At 51.9% G+C, this 20,295-nt stretch overlaps 1 protein-coding gene across 1 annotated transcript; it reads right to left on the bottom strand.

The window, feature by feature from the left end:
• Positions 1-579: 579 nt before the first annotated feature.
• On the bottom strand, positions 580-19,378 carry WNT1 (Wnt family member 1). The gene is made up of 4 exons (XM_044421488.1): positions 19,278-19,378; positions 12,532-12,785; positions 4,714-4,979; positions 580-1,068 (listed from the first exon to the last, which is right to left on the bottom strand). Exons 1-4 carry the CDS (start codon positions 19,376-19,378, stop codon positions 580-582), a joined length of 1,110 nt encoding a protein of 369 aa, XP_044277423.1.
• Between the last annotated feature and the right edge of the window lie 917 nt (positions 19,379-20,295).

Here is a 20,295-nt window from a genome sequence, read left to right as displayed (position 1 = left end):
AGGAAGATCCTTCTAACATGCAGTTCTGATACAGTGTCTCATTCATAAGAAAGGAAGTCCACAGTGGCTGTGCTTAATTTCTGAAGTGACAGGTGCCCAGTTCTGGGTCAGTGAAACATGCATGGACAGTACCTCCTGTGACCTGAAAGCTCAACTTAATCATGTAGGGGCTAGCTAGGAGGAGGGAAAGCCATTCTGCATGAACTCAGAGGCAATTGCATTATCATCACCACCACCACCACCCCCCTGCAAGTACAGGAACCATAGCAAGAAAAAGGTTACCAGCTAACGGTAATACAGCTCAGGCATCTGGTAGCCAAGAGCCCTTGCGTGAAGGCGTCCATGACGGAGATCCCGTTCAGATCAAGCCCGGCTTGGCATCGCAGCACCGTCCGAGCCCTTCGGGGCGTGGACCCGGCAGGAGTATGTACACAAGCAGTCCTTGCCGCCTGGGCCTCTTGCCCGTCGCCGCCGCAGGCAGTGTCCCCGCGGGCAGGGCGCGGAGGGGCCGCGGAGCCTCGCGGGGCAGGCCGCACTCCCGAGGCTGCTCCCCGCGGGCCTACGGAGGGAGCCGCCTCCTCACAAGCACTCGTGCAGCACCTGCATGTTCGTGCAGTTCAAGCAGCTGACGTGGCAGCACCAGTGGAACGTGCAGTTGCAGCGCTCCGTCACCCGCTGGGTCCGGGTCCGGTAGCCTCTCCCGCAGCACAGCAGCTCGCAGCCGTCCAGGGCCGGCGAGGAGCTGTTGCAGGAGCGGCCGGCTGTCCCCGCCGTGCCCGTCTTGCCGCTGTAGGTGCAGAAGTTGGGCGACTTCTCGAAGTAGACGAGGTCGTGGGGCGAGGGGGGCTTGTGGGCGGGGTTCTCGGGCTCCAGGTGGTGCAGCTCCACGCGGGAGGCCCGGTTGCTGCCCTTGTTGCCGTAGATGACCCGCGAGGCCCCGTCGAAGCGGTCCTTGAGGAAGTCCCCCACGGTCCGGAAGGTGGGCAGCCGCATCCAGCAGGTCTTGACCGTGCAGGAGCCCGACATCCCATGGCACTTGCACTCCTGGTGCATCTCGGTGAAGACTGTCTGGACGGCAGCAGCGGGAGAAAAGGCCTGTTAGGGACCCAAGCACTGGGCTGCTCAGCGCTCCTGCAGCGGCCCCACCCTGCCTAAAGGCTTGGTGCCTCTCGCCAGTGGGACGGTGTGGTGGGTGAAATGTACCGAGATGGAAACCAGGGAGAGCGGGCTTCCAGTCTGACCCAGCCACGAGTGAGCCCGGCAAGCTAACCTCTTTCCCCCTTGGTCTTCCCTCTGCCTCATCTGCAAGACGGGGATAATGGACCTGCTCTGCCTTCTAGGGTTGTTGCGAGGATGAGGGCACCGCTTCGGCAACACCCACAGCCACCCTCACCGTTGCCACAGAGGAGTGTGTCCCGGCTTTCCAAAAGTCAGTCTGGGTGACGAGGTCTTGACTACGGACTGCGACTTCCCCACCATTCAGTGAGGGTCTTCCCTCCCTTCTGCACTTGGCCAGGAAGCCCTCCTCCCACCAGGGCCGCCTCCCCCGCCCCGCTTGAAGTGGGAACGGCTCCCCTGGCAGGCAGTGGGCCCCCTCCCGCCCACGGAATGTGGACGCCTCTCTCCAAGCCCACAGCTTTCCCTTCCAAGGGGGGTTTACTGCAATTAGAAGAATTGGAACCATTTCCTTCCAGATGTGCCGGAGCCCACATGGCAGCCGGGTTTGTGGTTCTGGGCTTGGTTACTTAGGGTTTGCCTGCTCACGGGATGCCTCCCCACCTTTTAACTTTCCCTTGGCCTTCCACCCCCACTGCCGCCCCTCCCATGCTGCTACTGCCACCCTCATTGTGCGTCCCATAACCTCCTCCTCACAGGCGCAAGCAGTGCAGACTTTCACATATGAACATGTGCAAGCAGGAAGCAGATGGTGCAAGTCTCTCTTTCTCAGACACACACACACACACACACACACACACCTTCACGTGCCGGCTTTCTAGTTCCCCAACGGTTCCCACGTGCAGAGGCCTGGCCGTGAGGTCCGGCAGCAGGTTTTCGGCATCATTAAGGGCAACAGAGTGGAAGACAAGCAGCTCTGGCCCGAGGGACACCCTCTGCCAGGAGGTTTTCATGTACAGGAGCTGTGCAAGAGCACAACCGTGTGCAGTGTGCGGTCCCTGTTGATTTCAGTGAGCTCCATGCCAAAGAACCCATGGAGCTGTGTCCATGGGCAATAGCAGGGCTGGCCGTGTCACTAGGCAGAGTGAGGTGGCAGCTGTAAGAGGTGGGGAGCAGTGGGGAGGGCTTGGAGCTGGATGTGTGTCCCATGGCCTGCCCGTTGCTCCCTAAGCTAGCCTGCTGCCCTCCTGGAAAATAGAGGAAGGGGAGGGAAAGTCCACCTGGATTTTCCACCAAGCAGACTTAGCATCATGATGGGGCAGAGCGGCTTTGACCAGCGGGGGCTGAGAGAAGGCCGGAAGCAGCTGGGAAAGCCCCCAGTCTGGGATTCTGCATGTCTTCTGGTAGCCAAGAGCCCTTGCATGCAATATTGGACAGATTGCCGGTCTGAGATTCTGCACGTCTGGGATTCTGCATGTCTTCATCTGCATGAGGAAGACATAAGTATTGTAGGTCCTCAGTGATGGGAGGGGCAGAGTTGGCCATGGGCCAAGAGGCAGCTGCTTCCAGAGTCCCCAGTGGCCCCAAGTAGTCCCTCAGGGTGTTTGGGAGAGGGCCGAGGGCCAAGCTCTGTCTTCCCCAGTCTCCTAAATGCCTTGCGTTGCAGCCTCACCAGCCCCAGCCAGCTGGGAAAAAACCGACCAGACAGTGCCCTGGGCACAGAACAAGGTGCAGCAGGGGGATCTCTCTTGGTAATGTACCTTGTGCTGGGTATTTTGTCGAGACGGTCATTTTGGGCCTGGGAGGGATACCGACGGGGGTCGGCACACGTCTGTGGCTCGCTCCCTGTCCCCCAGTCTGCCACCTTTCCCCCACATGAGGCCCACCTGCAGCCTCAGAGCAGGGAAGCCAGCCAGATCCTTTGGGTGCCAGGGGGAAAGGGGTGCTCTGCCCCCAGAATCCTGCCTCTCTGAGGCAGGAGGTTGGGGTTGGAGCTCTGAAAAATCCTGTGCCCCTCAGACAGTACCTGGAGGCCGTCAGGCTGTGCCCTCCGTGTGTGGTAGCGCCGAAACAGGAACTGCCCACACATGACAAGGTAAGCTCCCAGCTTCAGCAAACCTTTGTGTAACTCTGTGGAGGGGGCGCCTGGGGATGTGGCGTTCAGGGTTTTGTTTCCCCCACGTCCAAGAACTGCAAGCACAGAGATGGAGAAGGGGTGCCCTAGGACAACCAGAGTGATCAAGGAGCTGCAGCTCCTTCCCTGATGATTTGAACTACAGTGCCCATCACCCCACAGTGGCTGGGGCTGATGGGAGTGGTAGTCCAATTCCATCTGGAGGACAACGGGCTAGGGAAGGCTGGGTATTTGGGGCAGGGGCAGGGGAATTAGCCCAAAAAGAACTGTGCTAGATTATAATAGATTATAAAACTATGAATGGAGAGGAGAAAGCAGGCAGAGAAGAAGGCCTCCTTCTGATAATTTTAAGCACTCAGAGAAACAGATTGGAAGTAGATGCAGTAGATACTGATCAAAGGAAGTTCTTCATCATAAGGCATGACTAGCTTATGGCATTTGTTCCCTGAGAGGTGGTCATAATTATTCACTTATATGGCTTTTCAAGGCGATGAGGCAAAAGCAAGGAGGGGACAGGTTGGTCAAGGACAGGAGATGGAGCCCCGGGCTCAGAGGCAGTATATCTCAGAATGCATGTTGCTCGGAGAAAGCTGCAAAGGAGGACGGCACCGTTCTTTCCTGCCTGGAAGCATGTTAGATGCATCTGGCAGCTCACCGTGGGAAACAGGCTGCTAGGAGAGAAGGCCCTTGGGTCTGACCCAGCGAGGCTCTTCTCATGTGCTTATGTAAGCATCAAAATGTCTTGAGTGGGCTCTGGATAAGCCAGTGTACTCTGAAGCACATGGGAACAGATGCTTCTGCTGGCCAGGCTCGTCCCCAAATCCTCTGCACGCAGGGGCCAGGCCTGACTACATGGGCAATCCCAGCAGTCAGTTGGGCCCACATTAGCTTTTAGGAGATCTTGCATTGCAGGAGGCGGCCTTAGGAGTTTCCACAATGCTACAGGGGACACCGCATGAACTTGGGCATGTCCTGAAAGTTACATCCTGGCAATCTGTCCAATATTGCAGGGAATGCTGTGAGAGGGCTCTTAGCTTGCACAAGAGGACTGCTTGGCACAGTCTGGGCTGCCACTCTGTCATCCCCCAACGCATCCCAGGCTGGTCATGCACCTTCCTGTGGATGGGAGCACACCCTGCCACACAAACACATGAAGGAATGAATGGCACCATCTTTCTGGCGCATAAATCAGCTGTGGACACCCATCCAAATCGGAGCTCATTGGCTTCTGTTGTGACTTTTGTTCTTGGTCAGGACAGGGAGCATCTGGCCCCAGGGGAATGCCCAAACCTTCACAACCTGCCTGACAGATCAAAGGGGCAGCCCAAGCCAACTCGTGTTCACTTCACCACATCAGAAACAGCTGTGTGGATGGGACCTCACAGTCGTGATGCACAGGCATACACACGCATGGGGCCATGCACGCAGACCCCTCTGGCCACACGTCCTCTCCCGCTTCCTACCAGACGTCCTGCCTCGTTGTTGTGCAAATTCATCAGGAAGCGCAGGTCCCGCCCCTTCTCGTTGGAGTCGACAAACTCGCGTCCAAAGGCCCTGCCAAAGTCAACGTTGTCGCTACAGCCGCCCCAGTGCCAGTCAGGGCCGCCTGGCCCTCGCCGCCGGTAGTCACACGTGCATGACTCGATGGAGCCCTCTGAGCACGAGCGGGCCACGGAATGCGTCACGCCAGCGCTCGTGATCGCAAAGATGAAAGCAGTCTCTCGGCAACCTGGGAGTGAGAGGGAAGGCGGGGGTGAGGGGGTGGGTCAGTGTGCAACATCCAAGGACGCAGCCCATTTGGCACCTGCCTCTGCAAGGTAATCTGAAGAAGGGCCACACGCCACAGGTATGGCAGCCAGCCATGTTACTGGCTCAATCACAGCAGCATCGTTGTTTATCAGGTATTATTCTTATTACATTACATTTCTATACTGCCCCTAGCCAAAGCCCTCTGGGTGGTTCATGACATTTAAGTCACCCATCCACATTTCAACCAGGCCTGACTCTGCTTATCAGGCACCTCAGGCTAGTTTGTAGCTTGTCTTTTCCCCCCATGAAACTTTGGAGATTGGAGACCACTAGAAATCCAATTTTTCTTGGAACAACCCGAATATACCCATTAAAAATCAGAAGCGCTCCCACCTATGGACACTCGACGGCGTGTAGAGTCAAAGGACAACATCATTCTGCCTTTCACGCTGTGCCAGAAACAGAATCATCCTAGGTCTGTCTTTACCCTGCTCCGGGTACAAGTCATGCGACACTGGAAGGGTTCAAAGGACCAGAAGTCTCCTCTACCACCCGTCCTGTGGGACCAGCACACTTGCCTGCCAGCCTCCACCCTGCCTGGGTTTACATAACCCAGCTGAAGTCTGCCATAAGCTGACAGCAAGCACCTTCCAGAAAGGTACATACACAGCAGATACTTCCAGATAAATCATTCATGCAAGCATGGTGAATTCTACATTGCAAGATGAGGGAAAGCACAGGGCCACCCCCAGTGTGTCTACAGGGCAGGAATGCTTTCCATGCATCATCTTCTTACACTGAACCCAGAGCATCCACGGCACAGAGGGTCTTTCAGGGGCAATGGGTGCCACCAAGGTGCTTTACCAAACCTTACCCTAGCATTCCAGACTAGGGAGAGCAGGGGGCCTACAGAAAACAAGTTACTGAGTGACTCGGGGCCGAGCACCTGCTTCGGCAGACAGAGGGAGTTGCTATGGCAGGTAGCAGCAGCCTTGCTGAAGCTAAGCCTGTGTGGGTCCAGCCAGCTTTCAAAGGGGGATTCCTGGGAAGCCCCAGTTGCCTCCTCGTGGTCTGCAGAAGGCAGATAAGAATGGCAAGTGACCACTGTACTAGAATTGGTCCCTGAAATTGCTTGTTTTCCTCTCCAGCTCACTATTCCTTTTCCCTTTTGCATCTGCCAGATGGTGAATTTGCCAATTTATAAGTCTATTCATTTCCGCCCACCCCCCCGCCCCGCACCAAATTTTGGTAAAGTGCTTCAGGGTTCCTGGGGGTGCAATCCGAGGCATACTTGCTAGGGAGTAAGCACCTTTGAACACGCTAGGACTTACTTTTGAGGAGACACATATAGGGTTGCACAGTAATTAATTAGTGATAGTGACCTCATGCAAGTTTACTGTTCGCAGGGGTGGTTCTAGGTCCCCTGCTCAGGCCCTGGATAAAGATAAAAATGTACTTGCGTATTCTAATGTACATATGCTCTAAACTCTCTCTCTCTCTCTGTCTCTGTGTGCATGTGCATGCGTGCATGGGTGCAAGTCTTTCAAGACCTGTCTCTGAAAGACACTCTTCCTTTTACAAAATGATGAATGAACAAGGGAAAGGAGGACATTTGCTTTTAGAAAAATACCCCAGGAACAAAGGTTGTGAGGGGCAGCAGGAGGTGAAGCACCTGATCGCCAAGAGCCAGCTCGTGGGGGTCCAGAGCAGCAGAGGCCCTCTGACCTGATTTTAGCCCATGCCCATGGACAGCACAGTGACGGGGCAGACCACTGCCTCCGGGAGACTGGGATTTGCACCCCAAGGATTCAGGGCTCCAACCTCATTGTCCCGCCCACTAACACCACCCCAGCTGGACCTTGCTTTGCACAAGCCCCAGAGCCCACCTAAGTATGGAAGGCTCTTTGTGTCTCCCTCAGCCTGTGAGAGATCCGAGGAAAGCTCAGGCTTAAATACGCCCGCAAAGCTCTCTGGCTCCTCTGCAGGTGTGATGACGGCGGGGCCAGCAGTTTTGCATGACTGGGGCGGCACGTGACCAGCCAGGAAGGAAGAGGCGAGAGAAAGGGAAACTGGACTTTCCCACCCCTGGGTTCCTGTCCGTATGACTTATTGTCCACTGATATGCACTTGGAATGTCACCTCGGCTCCCCTCACCATTCGTCGAACCGCAGAGCTGGGAGGGGCCATGAAGGCCATTGGGTCCAACCCCCTGCTCAGTGCAGGACACCACTGTACAGCACTGCACACTATACACCACCCCACCCAGATGGCCACCCAAATTCTTCTCGAATGACCCTTGTGTGCGAGAGCCCACACTATCGGGGGGATTGGGGGTGGGCTCCTTGCTGGCTGCTCTCCGTGGGGCTGGCTGCTGCTACGCTACATGGGATGTTCTGAGAACCTTATGGGATGTCTGGTAAGTTTGCTGCTGAAAGCAAGAATGCTGTTGAAGCTTGCAGGGGTCAGGGCATCATCAACTGCCTTGCCTAGATCACAAAGATTAGTTGCTCGGTTTCTTCCACTCCTCTCTCTTGTTTGGCACAGGGCTCATCCTTCTTGTGAGTGATCTGGGCTGAAATGTACTCACACGACTGATTGGCCAACGGGGAAAGAAGCTCGACAAGATAATTATTTTGTTATCTTTAGAGAACAGTGTCGGTAGAGGTTTATTAGGAATGGACATTTAAGCCCGGTCCCCTTTGCTTGGTAGGAGGACCCTCCTCTCAATACCACATTATAAATGGCTTCTTTTCCACCTAAAAACTCCACCAAGTAAAGCAGCCCGGTTGAATTGATGTATTTAGACCTAAACCATAGATGGGCATCTCGTGGCGCTCCAGACAATTTGACCTACAACTTCCAGCAGCCCTAGCCAGCATAAGCAATGGTGGAGGATCATGGGAGTTGCAGGCAAAGCATCTGGACAGCTCCCCAATGCCCACCTCTACTGCAGATGATATAAACTTCAACAGGGCAGAAGTCTGCTCTGTCCAGGATGCGACTCTTTCACACAGATACGGCTTCTGTACAGAACAGCTGCACATACAATTATTTGTGTGGAATGCATGTGTGTATATTTTGCCACATGTGTACAAGCTTCTGAAGACATGATTCGCATTGGATACAGCACAGTGCAAGGGCTTTTGTCATATATAACAGTGTACCTGGGGATACATACTTTTTTGCACAGAATGTACACCTGTGTTGGAAATGACAACAACCAACACATACACTCTGTTTCCTTGTAATAATTATTTTAGGCGCTGTACAAAAACCACAGCACAGCCGCTGTGTGCAGTGCAGGCTTACAACACAATCTACAGCACACCACAGGAGAAGGGAATGGGAGAGAATCGGGAAGTGGTCCCCAATTTATTAAAATCATTTATTGAACACTTTCACTGATTTAGGAGCTCAGCTGTCAATCAGCCAGCCCCCATGCAGCCTGCGAGGCTATGAGAAAGACAGCTCTGCTTCGCAGGGTTGGCACAACATTAAATATGGGGAAGGCGAGGCTCTTGCCTGGACAAAGGAATCACTGAGCAAATGATGTGAGCATGAGGATGCCAAGTGCTTGGTTGCTGGGGGGTGGGGGGAGGGGCAGCCAGGAGCAGCCCGGAAAAGAGATGGAGACCTGCCCCAGAAAGTGCTTACTGGCGCGGCAAGAGCAGTTCAGCTGGGGCAGATCACAGAAGGCAGGACCCAAAGCCTCCTTGTCCCCCAGAAATGCCCTGGGAGTGGTGGGGAAAATTAGCCCTGGAGCTGAGCTATTGAGTGCTGTTCCCTTTGGAGACAAGGGGAAGGAGATGGTTAACACACTGCAAAAAGGGGGAAGAGCAATGCAGTGCTGCCCTCTTTCTGCCCTGGCCTCCTTGAGCCCCATATGACTGAGGAACTCTCTGTCCTTCCAGTTATCCCAGGAAGCATCATTTCAGAAGAGGCTTTCCCCCCCGGGTAAGAAAAAAGAGAGAAGCCTCTTCTAAGGTGGCTTTGGATTAAAAATGCCTGTTCTAGAACTATTTTAAACCATGTTTTAATCTGTTGCCTGATTCAGCAGGAGCATCTTTTTAATCAAATGCTGTATCCCATTCAGAAAGTGCTTCATCCATCCATCCCGTGCCCCCCGTCCTGTGCTGCCGGGGGGGGGGGGCACAGAAGGGGAGCAGAGGCATGGAAGAGGGACAGAGTCCGAGAGTTTGTGGGAAAGGAATGTCTTTCCGCTTTGGGGAAAATAATAACAACTTGCTATAAAATCTAAAATAATACATGATGCCTAATGTACAAAACCCAGCTGTGCATGTTTGGGGTGTATCCTATGCTGTGTTTATATGCTGATCTCAGAAGCACTTTCTTTCTTTATTTTCTGCTCACAGGGCTGCACAGTCAAGCTGCCTCCTCCGGCAATGCAAGTTAAGTTCCACCATGCCTAAGAGTCTGGCCTCCTCACACACCAACACATCACAACCAGTGTGGCACCACACTGTTCCCGAACTGGGAAGAGGCAGCAATGACCGATGTGATGGTTGGTGTGTCAGAGTAAGACTGGAGCCGCTGACCCGGGTTCAGCCATCCAGGAAGCACACCGGGAGCCTGTGGGCCAGTAGCCTGATCGTGGCTGTGAAGCCAAAATGTTTCTGTGTGTGTGTGTCATTAGGCAGAGTGAAGCCGCTGTTTCGAGTGGCAGATGCCCAAAGATGGCAGCAAGGTCTTGGGGGAGATGGCTTGAAGCCCTGCACGTCCTAAGTCAGCCTTCCTCATCTGCAGCGCTGATCAAATTGCCGGTTTGGTTTGCTTTGTAATAAACTGGGCATGGGGCATCCTTGGGCAGCCAAACTTCGTCAACCTATTTGTGTGTGTGACAATGGCCCGTGCTACCAGGAACTCCTCAAAAGAATGGTAGGATTAAAAAATATGATTCATAATGACAGATGATAAAGGCAATGATTCACTCCCAGTTCTTCAGGACAGTCCTTAAATGGAAGCACTAGGAAAATTCAAGAGGACCACTCTAGCTTCTGAGATGTCTTCTAACATTTCATGCCTCCACTCTCCCAGCTTCCTAGGGTGTTCCAGGGCAGGTGCTGCAAGCTTCTCCTTGTGAAGGAGAGTGCTGCGGGGCCTGGGAGCAATCTGCTTATTTACATGGACCAGATAAGCCCAGAGACCTTTGATCTTCAATGCAGAATCCATTCCCCAAAGCAAACAGCATTTCCCTGAACTCCTTTCTGCTACATGGCTGCTTTTTTCAGCTAGCAGCAAGCTCAAGCTTGGTGAAATGGCAACTTCTCCAGCCCCAGCCGGGCAAATGCCGTGTCCGCTAAGATAACAGCAAGCAGTGCCCATTGAAGAAAATCATCCAGCTATCAGGATTCATCGAACAAGCCTCTCCAGCCATCTACTGATCATCAATACCCATTAGCAAGCTGTCAAGATAAACAAAAGCCAGCCATCTCTCCACTGGATGCACATAATAGTATTTCCATGGTGACATGCATGTAATGCATGAGGGCTATAATTAGACATAATTTAGCATTATTTTAATAACAATGAGTTGTATCCCGTTGGAGTCACTCTGCAGGCTGAATGCTCTTTGAACCAGCAGAAGATTCTGACTGCGGAGCAGGGAAGGGGGCAATTTTCCGTTCTTGCCTCCACGCCACCTGCCATGGCGTTCCAACCCTGCGGAGCTTATTTTGGGGAAGGCGTGATGCAGGAAGAGAGGGAATGAGCTGGACATGTCCCTGCTTCCTGTTCCACTGATGGAATCGCCGGGCTCCCAATCATCCTGCCAGCCTGAAGGACCTGTCCTCAGGCCCACCCTGATAGGCTTGGGTGGGTGACCCCGTCTCCCCGCTTCCAGCTGCACGGTTCAGTGAGAGCAGGCACGACGGCTTGGCTTTGGTAGCTCAGTGGGTTGGTCCTACCTCTGGAATGATTCTGCAGGCCTAACAAAATACAAATGGCCCAATTCTGTGCTGAAAATCTCTATGTATGTATGCATGTATGTATATGGAGGGAGGGAGGGAGGGATGGGTGAACTCAAGGCTGCTGGGAAGCCACACAGGCACTGCCCTGCTGTTGATCCCCACACATTTCTTATGCAATGCTGCATCAGCAGCAGCATAACCAGGCTGGATCCGGAATCTGCCTTCCAGAAGGGGAAGGAAGAGAAAGGGATATTTTACAAAAAGAAGGACTCTACTCATGGACGCCTGGGTGAGTCTTCCTCCCTGCCCCACACCTCCCTCTCCTGGCTGTCTGTGTAGCATTTTCAGGGGGCTGAAGGGGCTGCCCTGGGAAAAGAGGTGGGGCGGGAAAGTCCATTTCTGCCAGTTCAGTGGATCCAGTTTAAATCTGGATCCAACGAATTACCATCATCATCAAACCCATGTGTGCTTAAGCCACTTCTATCCCACAGAAATCTGTCAGATGTAAGCAGCAGGGCTGCAGTGAAATACATTTTCTCTTCCAGAACTGCCAGCCTGTTTTTCTCCAGAAATGTTCTGAATGAAGGCAGAAGCAAATGGCCTTGAACCACACCCCCACAAGTGTCAAATAGTTTCCCCGGAACAAAAATGGGAGGAGCACCTTGAAATCTTTTGTTTCTGTTAAAAACCTACATTCCACTCCCATCAAAAACAGTCGCTCTCATGCTTGCTTCTCCACTATGCTTGTTTCTCATGCCTGGTTCAAGAGGCTGGGGGTGCCTTTGACGCTTGGCTTGGCTCCCATAATACGGCAGCGTCATGTCCCCCTGAAGCAGCGCCTGCAGCTCTGGCCATCACTGGACCTGGAGGACAGTCATGCGCAGTGATGCAAATCTGGGACTTTTTTTTAAGGAAAAGCAAAAGTTCCTCATTATAAAGAAAAGGGGATGGCGTAGGGCAGAAAGGAAGAGGCGTGAAGCCCTTTGATACTTGTGCAAAAACTGATTTTTCTTTACTGAGGGGCACATTCTTGCATCTCACGCGTGCACAGATTGGACGTGGGACACAAGCAATGGTATATCACAGAACAGATGCACTTGAGTCTGTTCCAAACTATCTCCTTGCTTCATCTCCAGTATAGCAGACTGCAGAGGAAATCTGCTCGTCTGGATAAAACTGGCTGTCATTTAGAGAGTATGGGAGAAGGGTGCAAAGGTGAGCAGAGTCAGAGTATCAGCTGCTCAGATGAAGAGCAATGGGCCCTTTCGGATTTTAGCTAACCAATTAGGGACAGGTGGCTTGGGTTTTGGATTTGCTTGCTCCCATTACATTGGCCAGGGCATTATCTCAGTTGTGCTAGTCTCATCAAGGAGAAGAGAAACTGAAATTAACTGATGAGCAATTAATCGGGAGGGGGAAAAAATGAGGCCTTTTGAATTGGAGCCAACCTATCAGGGACTGGTGGTTGGGATTTTGGATTCTCCTGCTCCCAGTGCATGGGCAAAGCCATCAACTTAGCCATGCTAAGACTCATTAAAGAGGAGTGAAGGTGTTCATATCTCAGAGTATCCTCACCCCACCATTTGGTCCTGCAAGGCTCCTTACCTCTGTTGACAATCTTGCCAAAAATGTTGGGCCCTGGCGTGGTGGGGCAGTTCCACCGTCGGTTGCGGAACTGCCACTTGCACTCCTTGATGGCCGTCTGCAGGCCGCTGCTGATGCTGTGCAGGATGCCTGGGTTCTGGCGGATCAGCTTGCGCTGCTTGCGACTCAGCAGCTGCAGGGAAGGGTCGAGCACCAACTGCACGTTCTTGGAATCAGTCAGCAGGTTGGTAGACGAAGCCACGTTGATGATTCCCCTGTGGGCAGAAAATGGCAAGAGCTTAAACTCTGACAGGGAGAAAGAGAGATGACTAGAACTGACAAGTCTTGAATATCCAGGATGCACCTAAATTTCCAGTTTCACCAGGCACATTTTTGAATACAAAATTTCAAACTGTAATTTCTGTTCTCGCTGTTTCAGAATGAAATGTGGACTTGCATTTGGGCACAATTCTATGCTCATTTAAACAGAAAAAAGGCCTACAATTCCCAGCATGCCCAGCAGTGTTCTGTTTTAGTCTAAACCAAGTGTTGTTTTGGTCGCCATCAAATATGAAATCCCATTAGTATATAAGCTATCGAATGCTAATCAGTGTTCCATTTCAGCTATTGAATGTTGTGAGATGTTGCATGTCAGCTACTTCTTTTTTAAATCATGTATGTCCTGCCACTTTGTAAAGAGTGACTTGGTGTGGCTACTAATGGCTAAATTCAAGGTGCAAAGCCAGCAACAATTACAATCCGGGAGAGGCAGGAGGCTGCTGTGGTGCTCACAAGCAGCTTGCGGGCTTCTCTGATGCATCATGTTGGATGCCGTCAGAACAGAGACCTGGATTAAATGGGCCTTTGGACTGGTCTGCCAAAGATCTTGGCATTTTCCTATGGCTCCACCCAACATCCCACAAGCAGACTTCTGTTTGCACAATGGGATTTCCCCTTCTTCTTCCCCCTCCTGCGCTCCCCCCAGGTCTGCTCTGGAGAGAAATTGTGGCGTGTGCAGAGGGTTGCAGAAAGGATAGGGAATTCCTTCTGTAAATGGTTTCTGATGCACTGGATACTACTAAAGCATGCCAGATAACAATGTGAAACACAATAAACAACTACACAGCCAGAAAAACTCACTAAGAAATGGCACAAAAATGATTAAGAATTATTCCAAACATTAAGAATTAAAGCTTCCTACAGAGTGGCCAGAATGCCTAATGGGGCAGGAGAATCAGCCAGAAACACCACAGAGAGGTTAAAACTTGCTTCCCAGTGAGTGGACAGGCATATATCAAATATTCAGAACACAAGAATAATTACGTCCTCTTGGATACCATATATGATCAGTGGAGAAAGCATATCCATTGACAGGCACCTTGCTACACCAATGGCACCAGGCCATGTACTTGGGGACTCAGTCTAGTTGTTAAATCAAAGGGCAGCATAAGGTTCCTCTTATGAGCAGAGCCAGCCCAAACGTGAAGCAGGGCCAAAAGAAAGTGTCCTATACGTTGGAAATCTGGTGCATTTAGCATCCTTGTGTTGGACGTGAGAAGGATGACGTCCTGGGCCATCATTCTCATGGACTGCTGGCTGCTTCCCAGATGATTCTTCGGAATCAGATTGTGAAGCAAATTATACAGGGATTGTGGAGGACGGGCTAGGGCAAGATTCTAAGATGAAGGAGGTGATTATCTCAACATCAGGCACTTTGCAGAGCCAGGCAGTTTCTGGGAATGACCAAGATGTACAGTGGGAGGGGTCTCTGAAGATGAGGAATTCTCGGACACCAACCAGGCCCCTCCTGCTCTCAACCCCATGTCGAGGTATCAGCAGAGGCAGGAGGTCCAACTGAATGAGAGTGTGTGGAGAGGAGGCGTGTTCTCTTGCAGAACCCCACCACTCACCCGAAGGGATGGGGCCCAGGCTTGCTCATAAGGAGAGTTCCTGGAGGTAAGCACTAGACTGGGTTCAGCAAACTGCTCTGGGCATGCTCAAAGATCTGTTCTGGGTGATTCGTACTTGGCAGCAATAAAGAAAGCTTTGCAAGGAAAACAGCTGTGGCTTGGGATTGCTCGAAAGAGGAACCTTGGAATAGGAACACTCTGTGTGACAGTGCCATTGCCTGGCACAGACTTCACCAGAAGAGCGGTAGGAATGCAGAAGGCGGCATCCAACAGGACACTTATGCCTCCACCAATTCTCAATTCCCCATCCACTTTGTTGTGCAAGAAGCCCTGACCGTTTGCACCATGGCATGTTCAGAGTGGGATGTGCAGAAACGCTCCATTTCTGGAAGGAGGCGGGTTGGTGGAGCTCATATAAAAGTGCTCTGCTGATCTGCCAGCTTCCTAAAAGGAGTTAGCCCCTTGCCCCAGGCCCCCTACCCCCAGGAAGCACTAAATCTCCCTTGCAGAAGTGGTGAGTCTTGCTTGTGCAAAAGAATTGTCAGGACCCATCACTGGTGAAAGGGTGGGGATTGTTAAGACTTGCTTGAATTCTGCCCAGAATTACCTTGCAAACACAAAGGAAGAATTTACAACAAAATTCCTCGCACTTTCCTGCAACAGCCCCTCACCTGACCCCATCTATTAATATCACCACCAACACGCATTGGCTAAAGTATCCTGGCAAATGCTTGGATAGCACTGACCTCCATTCATTCATCCTCCAAATGTACCCCCCTTCCCATCTCCTTTCAAGCCAAAAATCGAGCGGCCATCACTGGGGTAGGGAGTTCCACAAGTTAGAGACACATGGCATGAAACCAGATCTCCTGAACTTATCAGCAGTCATTAACTTTCTTGGGTGACTTGATGAATTATGAAGGAGAGAAAAGTAAATCTCTTTTTCTCCACTTCCTGCATTCATATCATACTTCCTCCGCTTCCTGCATTCATACCATACTTAATTTACTAATTCTTCGTAATGCAAAACAGAAAAAACACTAGTATCGGATACTGAGGAAAATACACTTAAAACCTTTCCTATTTCTTATTAGGCTTGACCTAGACTCTGGTTCCATGCCGGTGATGATGCTAATAGCCGGTCTGATTGATATACATTCTTTAGAGTCAGTCTATAAATCATGCCCCACCCAGTGGAGAAGACTGCAAACAGCACCGGTGTGGCAATTTCTCCCCACAGTGGCTGTCAGCTGAAGTGCTGCTTCCTGCCTGAGCCCGGCACATCGTGTGGAAAGACTCCCCAGCAGCCACACGCATTCCTGTGGCAGCTTCTGCAGGTGGCGCTTGACGCTGCCTGCTGGATGGACAGTATCCAGATGGTAGATGGCATTGCATGCCCTACAGAGGCTGCCTACAGCAGTCGTCATCCATTTGAGCTCTATCTGAGGAGAGGGGAAGTTGTAACATATCATAGCACCTTTCCTGTGGGTTTTGCTTCCAGAGACGACCCACCGCCTCATCCTCTGCAGGCCTTCCTCTTCTGAAAGCACATGGAAAGGCTGACCTGGCATAACTGTGACTGTGAATTTTCTTGTTTAAAATAGTGAAGCTCTGACGCTGTTTTACACTTGTGTTTTAACACTGTGTGCTATTAGGGCACGAAAAGAAACTCTTTGACAGCAATCCTAGTATTCCTTCTTTGCTCAGCACACTAAAAGCTGTGTTATTTTTCAGTGGCTGCCCCTTGTGCCTAGGAATGAAAGCAATCAATCAATGTAGGTTGCCATAGATTGCAATGTAGACTATCCACTCCCCCCGCACACAAACACCATACGGCTTCACTATAGTGTGCACGCGTGTGACTTCATTCTGTAAATTAGTCTTGTGATTCATTTGTCCATTAAGTTCTATTGATGCTACTGTGTGTGTGAATGAACTGACAAATTCATTAATAGAGAGACAGATAGATAATACTTCTCTGAATAGTTCAGATATAATGAAATTGTTAAGATACTTCCCGATGACTCACAGCACTAAACTTTGCAACACCCATGTTCCAAGGCATCCGGATAAGTAGAAGACTCTGTTAAATTGAATATTTGTACACCTTGCCCTTAATGCAGGGATCCAAAGTGCTAGGAAACAGAGAAAGCCTAAGTTTGGTGCTCATACTTATTAGAAAAGTATGATGTGTCAGGAAGGGACAAAAAGCATGCTTCTAGGTAGCTACGGGATTTCCAGGCAACTCAGAAAGTTAAAATGTGGCAGACGCACAGGCCCAGGCCACAAATCCTGATGAATAGAACAGCCTGAAAATAGGGCATGTACACACCTCCTAGTCTGAGCCTAGCCACCTTGCAGTGAAGGCCAGAATTCCAGTGCAGAATAAGGCCAAGCTGCAGGCACTGTGCAACCAAGCACTGTAGCAGTTCCATTGGATCCCCTCCGATCTGGGATCTTGGGACAGAGAGGCATAACAAGGAACATATAGCTGTGCCTGCAAAATGAAAGTTCATTGACTAATAATATTAAAGACATTTGGGCCTCACTGACTCACTCACTGACTCACCAGAGTTGGAGGATCGAACTTCTTAAGGTACTTTCCAATGAGCTAGAGCCCTGAAATTTGGTGCACGTGTCATCCAAGATATATTGATTGCTAAAATCACATGAAAGGGAATGAGACTAGTACCTTTCTCCCTGGAAAGAGGATACTTGAAACAGTTCTGCTTTGAACTGGATTCCTGCAACAAGCAGGGGGTTGGGTTTGATGCCACAGATGTCCCCTTCCAACACTAGGATTCTACGACAGTGTATCCCTAAATAGGTGAAGTGCTTCCCCCACCCCATCCTCTCAGAAAATTCAATTTTGCCTATGCCCCCCAGCACAAGATATGTTGATAACAAGAACAGTTTGACAGAAAACTTTTGCAAGTCATTCCTTAGAGATGGAAGCCAATAAATGACCTACTCCCCACTGGTTAAGATACCATCAAGTCCCCTAGGAAACCAACATTTTGCAGTCATACAACCCAAGCCATGCTGTTTACTAGGACAGCCTGAAAAGTGTGTAATTCTCTCACCCAATAGTAGAAATCTGGGATTTGATGCTTACAACAGAGGCCAGCATTCCAGTAGAAAGCAAACCAGTGTTGTGGGCATAGATGTTCCCTTAATTTCTCAGGCTTGCATGGGGGTGGGAGCCACTCCACTAGCAGCCAGAGACCTACCCTTGCAGAATGCATGTTTCTTTTTAATATCTAGAGATACAGGCGTGCAACAAAGCAGCTGCATCTTATGCGTTAAATCCATGCTGCCAGGAATCATAGATTTCTTCACCAGTGTTTCTGAAAATGCTGGCACTCCAGGTATGCAGCTGGGTGTGCATTCTGTCTCTTTTTCCGACAACAGACAGAATAAATGACACAGATTAGTGTTGGGCAGGTCTGCCTTTGCACATGAAACTTAGTGCAATTGGGTCTGTCTGCAAATGCGAAGCCTGCAATGTTCCAAATGCTCACTCACATGACAAATGCCTCTTCTCCGCTGTGCCTTGCATGTCGCCAATGGTTGGAGATGCACAGAAATAGCTCCAGAGAAGATTTCACTAGAGATCTAATACTAGGACCTGAGGTCATTCCATGAAGCTGACTGGGGGAGACCCAGGACAGATCAAAGGAAGACTGTTTTCACCCAGTACTTATTTAAACTATGGAACTCACACCCACAAAATGTAGTGATGGCCACCCATTTGGACGGCTTTGAAGGCAGATTGGACAAATTCAAGGGGGAGGTTATCCATGGCTAACACTCCTGATAGCTTTTTGCTACTGCCAGAATCAGGAGGAAGATGGTACATCAGTTGCTCTCACGTCCTGCTTGTGGTTCCTGTGGGCAGCTGGCTGGCCACTGTGAGAACAGAATGCTAGGCTAGGTGGAGCCTTTGCTGAAACAGGTTGGCTCCTTTTGTGCTCTTATGACCTAAGTTAGAGCCCGTCATAAGGATTTACAGATAAGACTTGAGCAGCTCCACCCCCAAATGTTCTTCACAGGGTACTGTTAGGTTTAGGAATCGCAGGCACGTTGCTCTTATGAAGGGACAAACTCAAATCCGAACAAAACAAAACAAAAGGCAGTAAAGTAACATGGGAAAGGAGGAGCGTTAACACTAGGAAGAAATAGTAATACTAATAATGTACTATTAGTACATAGTTGCTACTATTAGTTCTACTAGTAGTAACTGTGTAACAACAAATGAAGTGATAAATAGCAACTGCAAGAGCGCATTTCCTCCTAAAACCAACAAAGCCTTCCATGCCCTCTGTCTCTGCCTCTTCATTAAGAAGCAGTAAGCAGAAATGTCAAAAGTGGCTTTTGGAAAGGAAACGCGTACAAGGCCAACACACCTGCAGCTCCGACGGGGACCCCCGTGCCTTCAGAGCAGAGGCAGAGCCGAAGCCCCTCCAGAGAGCTTAAGGCTCTGCCCTGCCCCGTATCTCCGGCGGCAGGTCGATGCCCTGGCTCTGAGCGAGAGCCGACCCCGCAGCCAGACGGCGCAGCGCGCCTGCGGTCGGGGATCCCACCAGCCAGACCGCGCCCGAGCGCCGGGCGTGCGCCCCCTCGCCACCGCCGCTTGCCTCCGCTCCGCTCCGCTCGGCGCCGCCCATCCACCTGGGCGCTTGGCGCGGCCGCCCGAAGCTCTGCCGGCAGGACGCGGGGACGGGCGCGGCGCAGGTGGCCTTGCGGGAGCCCGCGCTGGCGGCCGGGCTGAGCTGCCCCCCGCCCACCACCAGCCCCTTCCTCTGGCAGGGCGACCCGGCTCCGCCGAGGACGCAGCAGCGCGTGAAGCGCACTTACCACCATCGGCCGCTGTTATTCACCGCCAACGTGTTGGAAAGAGAGGAAAAAGCCAAAACCCACAAGGTCTTCAAGCCTAGCATTAATGCCACGGGGCTCATCGCTTCGCCTGCTCGCCTGCCTGCTCGGCGAAACCGCAAGGAGGAAGGAGAAGGGGGGAAACGAAAAGGGGGAAACGGGCTGCGAAGAGGTGGGGTGGCGAATCCGTCTCCAAAGCCCTCGCGGGAGAGGCGCGCACCATGCGCCTGGGAAGAGGTCCTCGCTTGTGAAGAAAGGCTGAAGCCGAGGTCCAAGTTTAAGAAAAACGGGAGAAAGAGAGATGCTGCAGGCGAAAAGTTCCCCGACGATCCGCCCCACGGGCCTCGGTGCCTGGCAGTCCCGGCCGGCGGGTGAAGGTTCCCCTGAGAGGCACTAAGACGCCGGGGGGGAGGCAGCGTTGCGCCCTGCTAGCCCACGGCCCCTTGAAGCATGTCTGCGATCCCCTCGCCTGGGCCGGCTTCTTATAGAGGCAGCGAGGACGGTCGCCATGGAGTGAGCCATCCAGCCAGGAGGACCCAGCGCGGTGCGCTCCCGCGAACAATGCGCCCTTGCGCAAAAGAGACGCATCACAGCCCGACGGGGGGGGAGGGTGGGGAGCAAAGCGCCTTTTGACGGGCCGCTCCCCTTCCCGTCAGATTAAATTCCAGGAGACCCGAGATACCGAAATCCTCTTTCTGGAGGAGGGGAGGCTAAAGGCTTGTCACTCAACTCCCCCAGCCCCTCACCCCACCCCACCCCAAGACGGGTCCGCGGCCAGTCATTCGCTCCAACCAATCTGTCGCCAGGCGCTTTTCTCCGACGTTCATGTCCCAAGCGAGGAAGGAACGGGCTCCAGAGGGGATGGAGGAACTTAAAGGAGGCCTGCTCGGTCACCAGGATGGTAAGACTTGAGAGCAGAAGCCGGCTGGGGATCGCCCCTGGCCGCGATCCTCAGCGACTGCCGCGGCTGCTCCATCCCGCAGGGATCGCCTCTCTCCGT

Source organism: Varanus komodoensis, unplaced genomic scaffold, assembly GCF_004798865.1.
Source record: "Varanus komodoensis strain SLA01 unplaced genomic scaffold, ASM479886v1 scaffold12, whole genome shotgun sequence".
Classification (NCBI taxonomy): Eukaryota; Metazoa; Chordata; class Lepidosauria; order Squamata; family Varanidae; genus Varanus; species Varanus komodoensis.
Note: the sequence above shows the minus strand (reverse complement) of the source record. Positions and strands in the feature narration are given on the sequence as shown.

Bases quoted from the DNA above. Each gene is read 5' to 3' on its own strand.
- WNT1 (XM_044421488.1), bottom strand. From the start codon at position 19,378: ATGAGCCCCGTGGCATTAATGCTAGGCTTGAAGACCTTGTGGGTTTTG. The intron at 4,980-12,531 runs GTAAGGAGCCTT...TCTCACTCCCAG, and splicing joins TGGCAAGATTGTCAACAGAG to GTTGCCGAGAGACTGCTTTC. The intron at 1,069-4,713 runs GTAGGAAGCGGG...GCTGCCGTCCAG, and splicing joins ACAACGAGGCAGGACGTCTG to ACAGTCTTCACCGAGATGCA.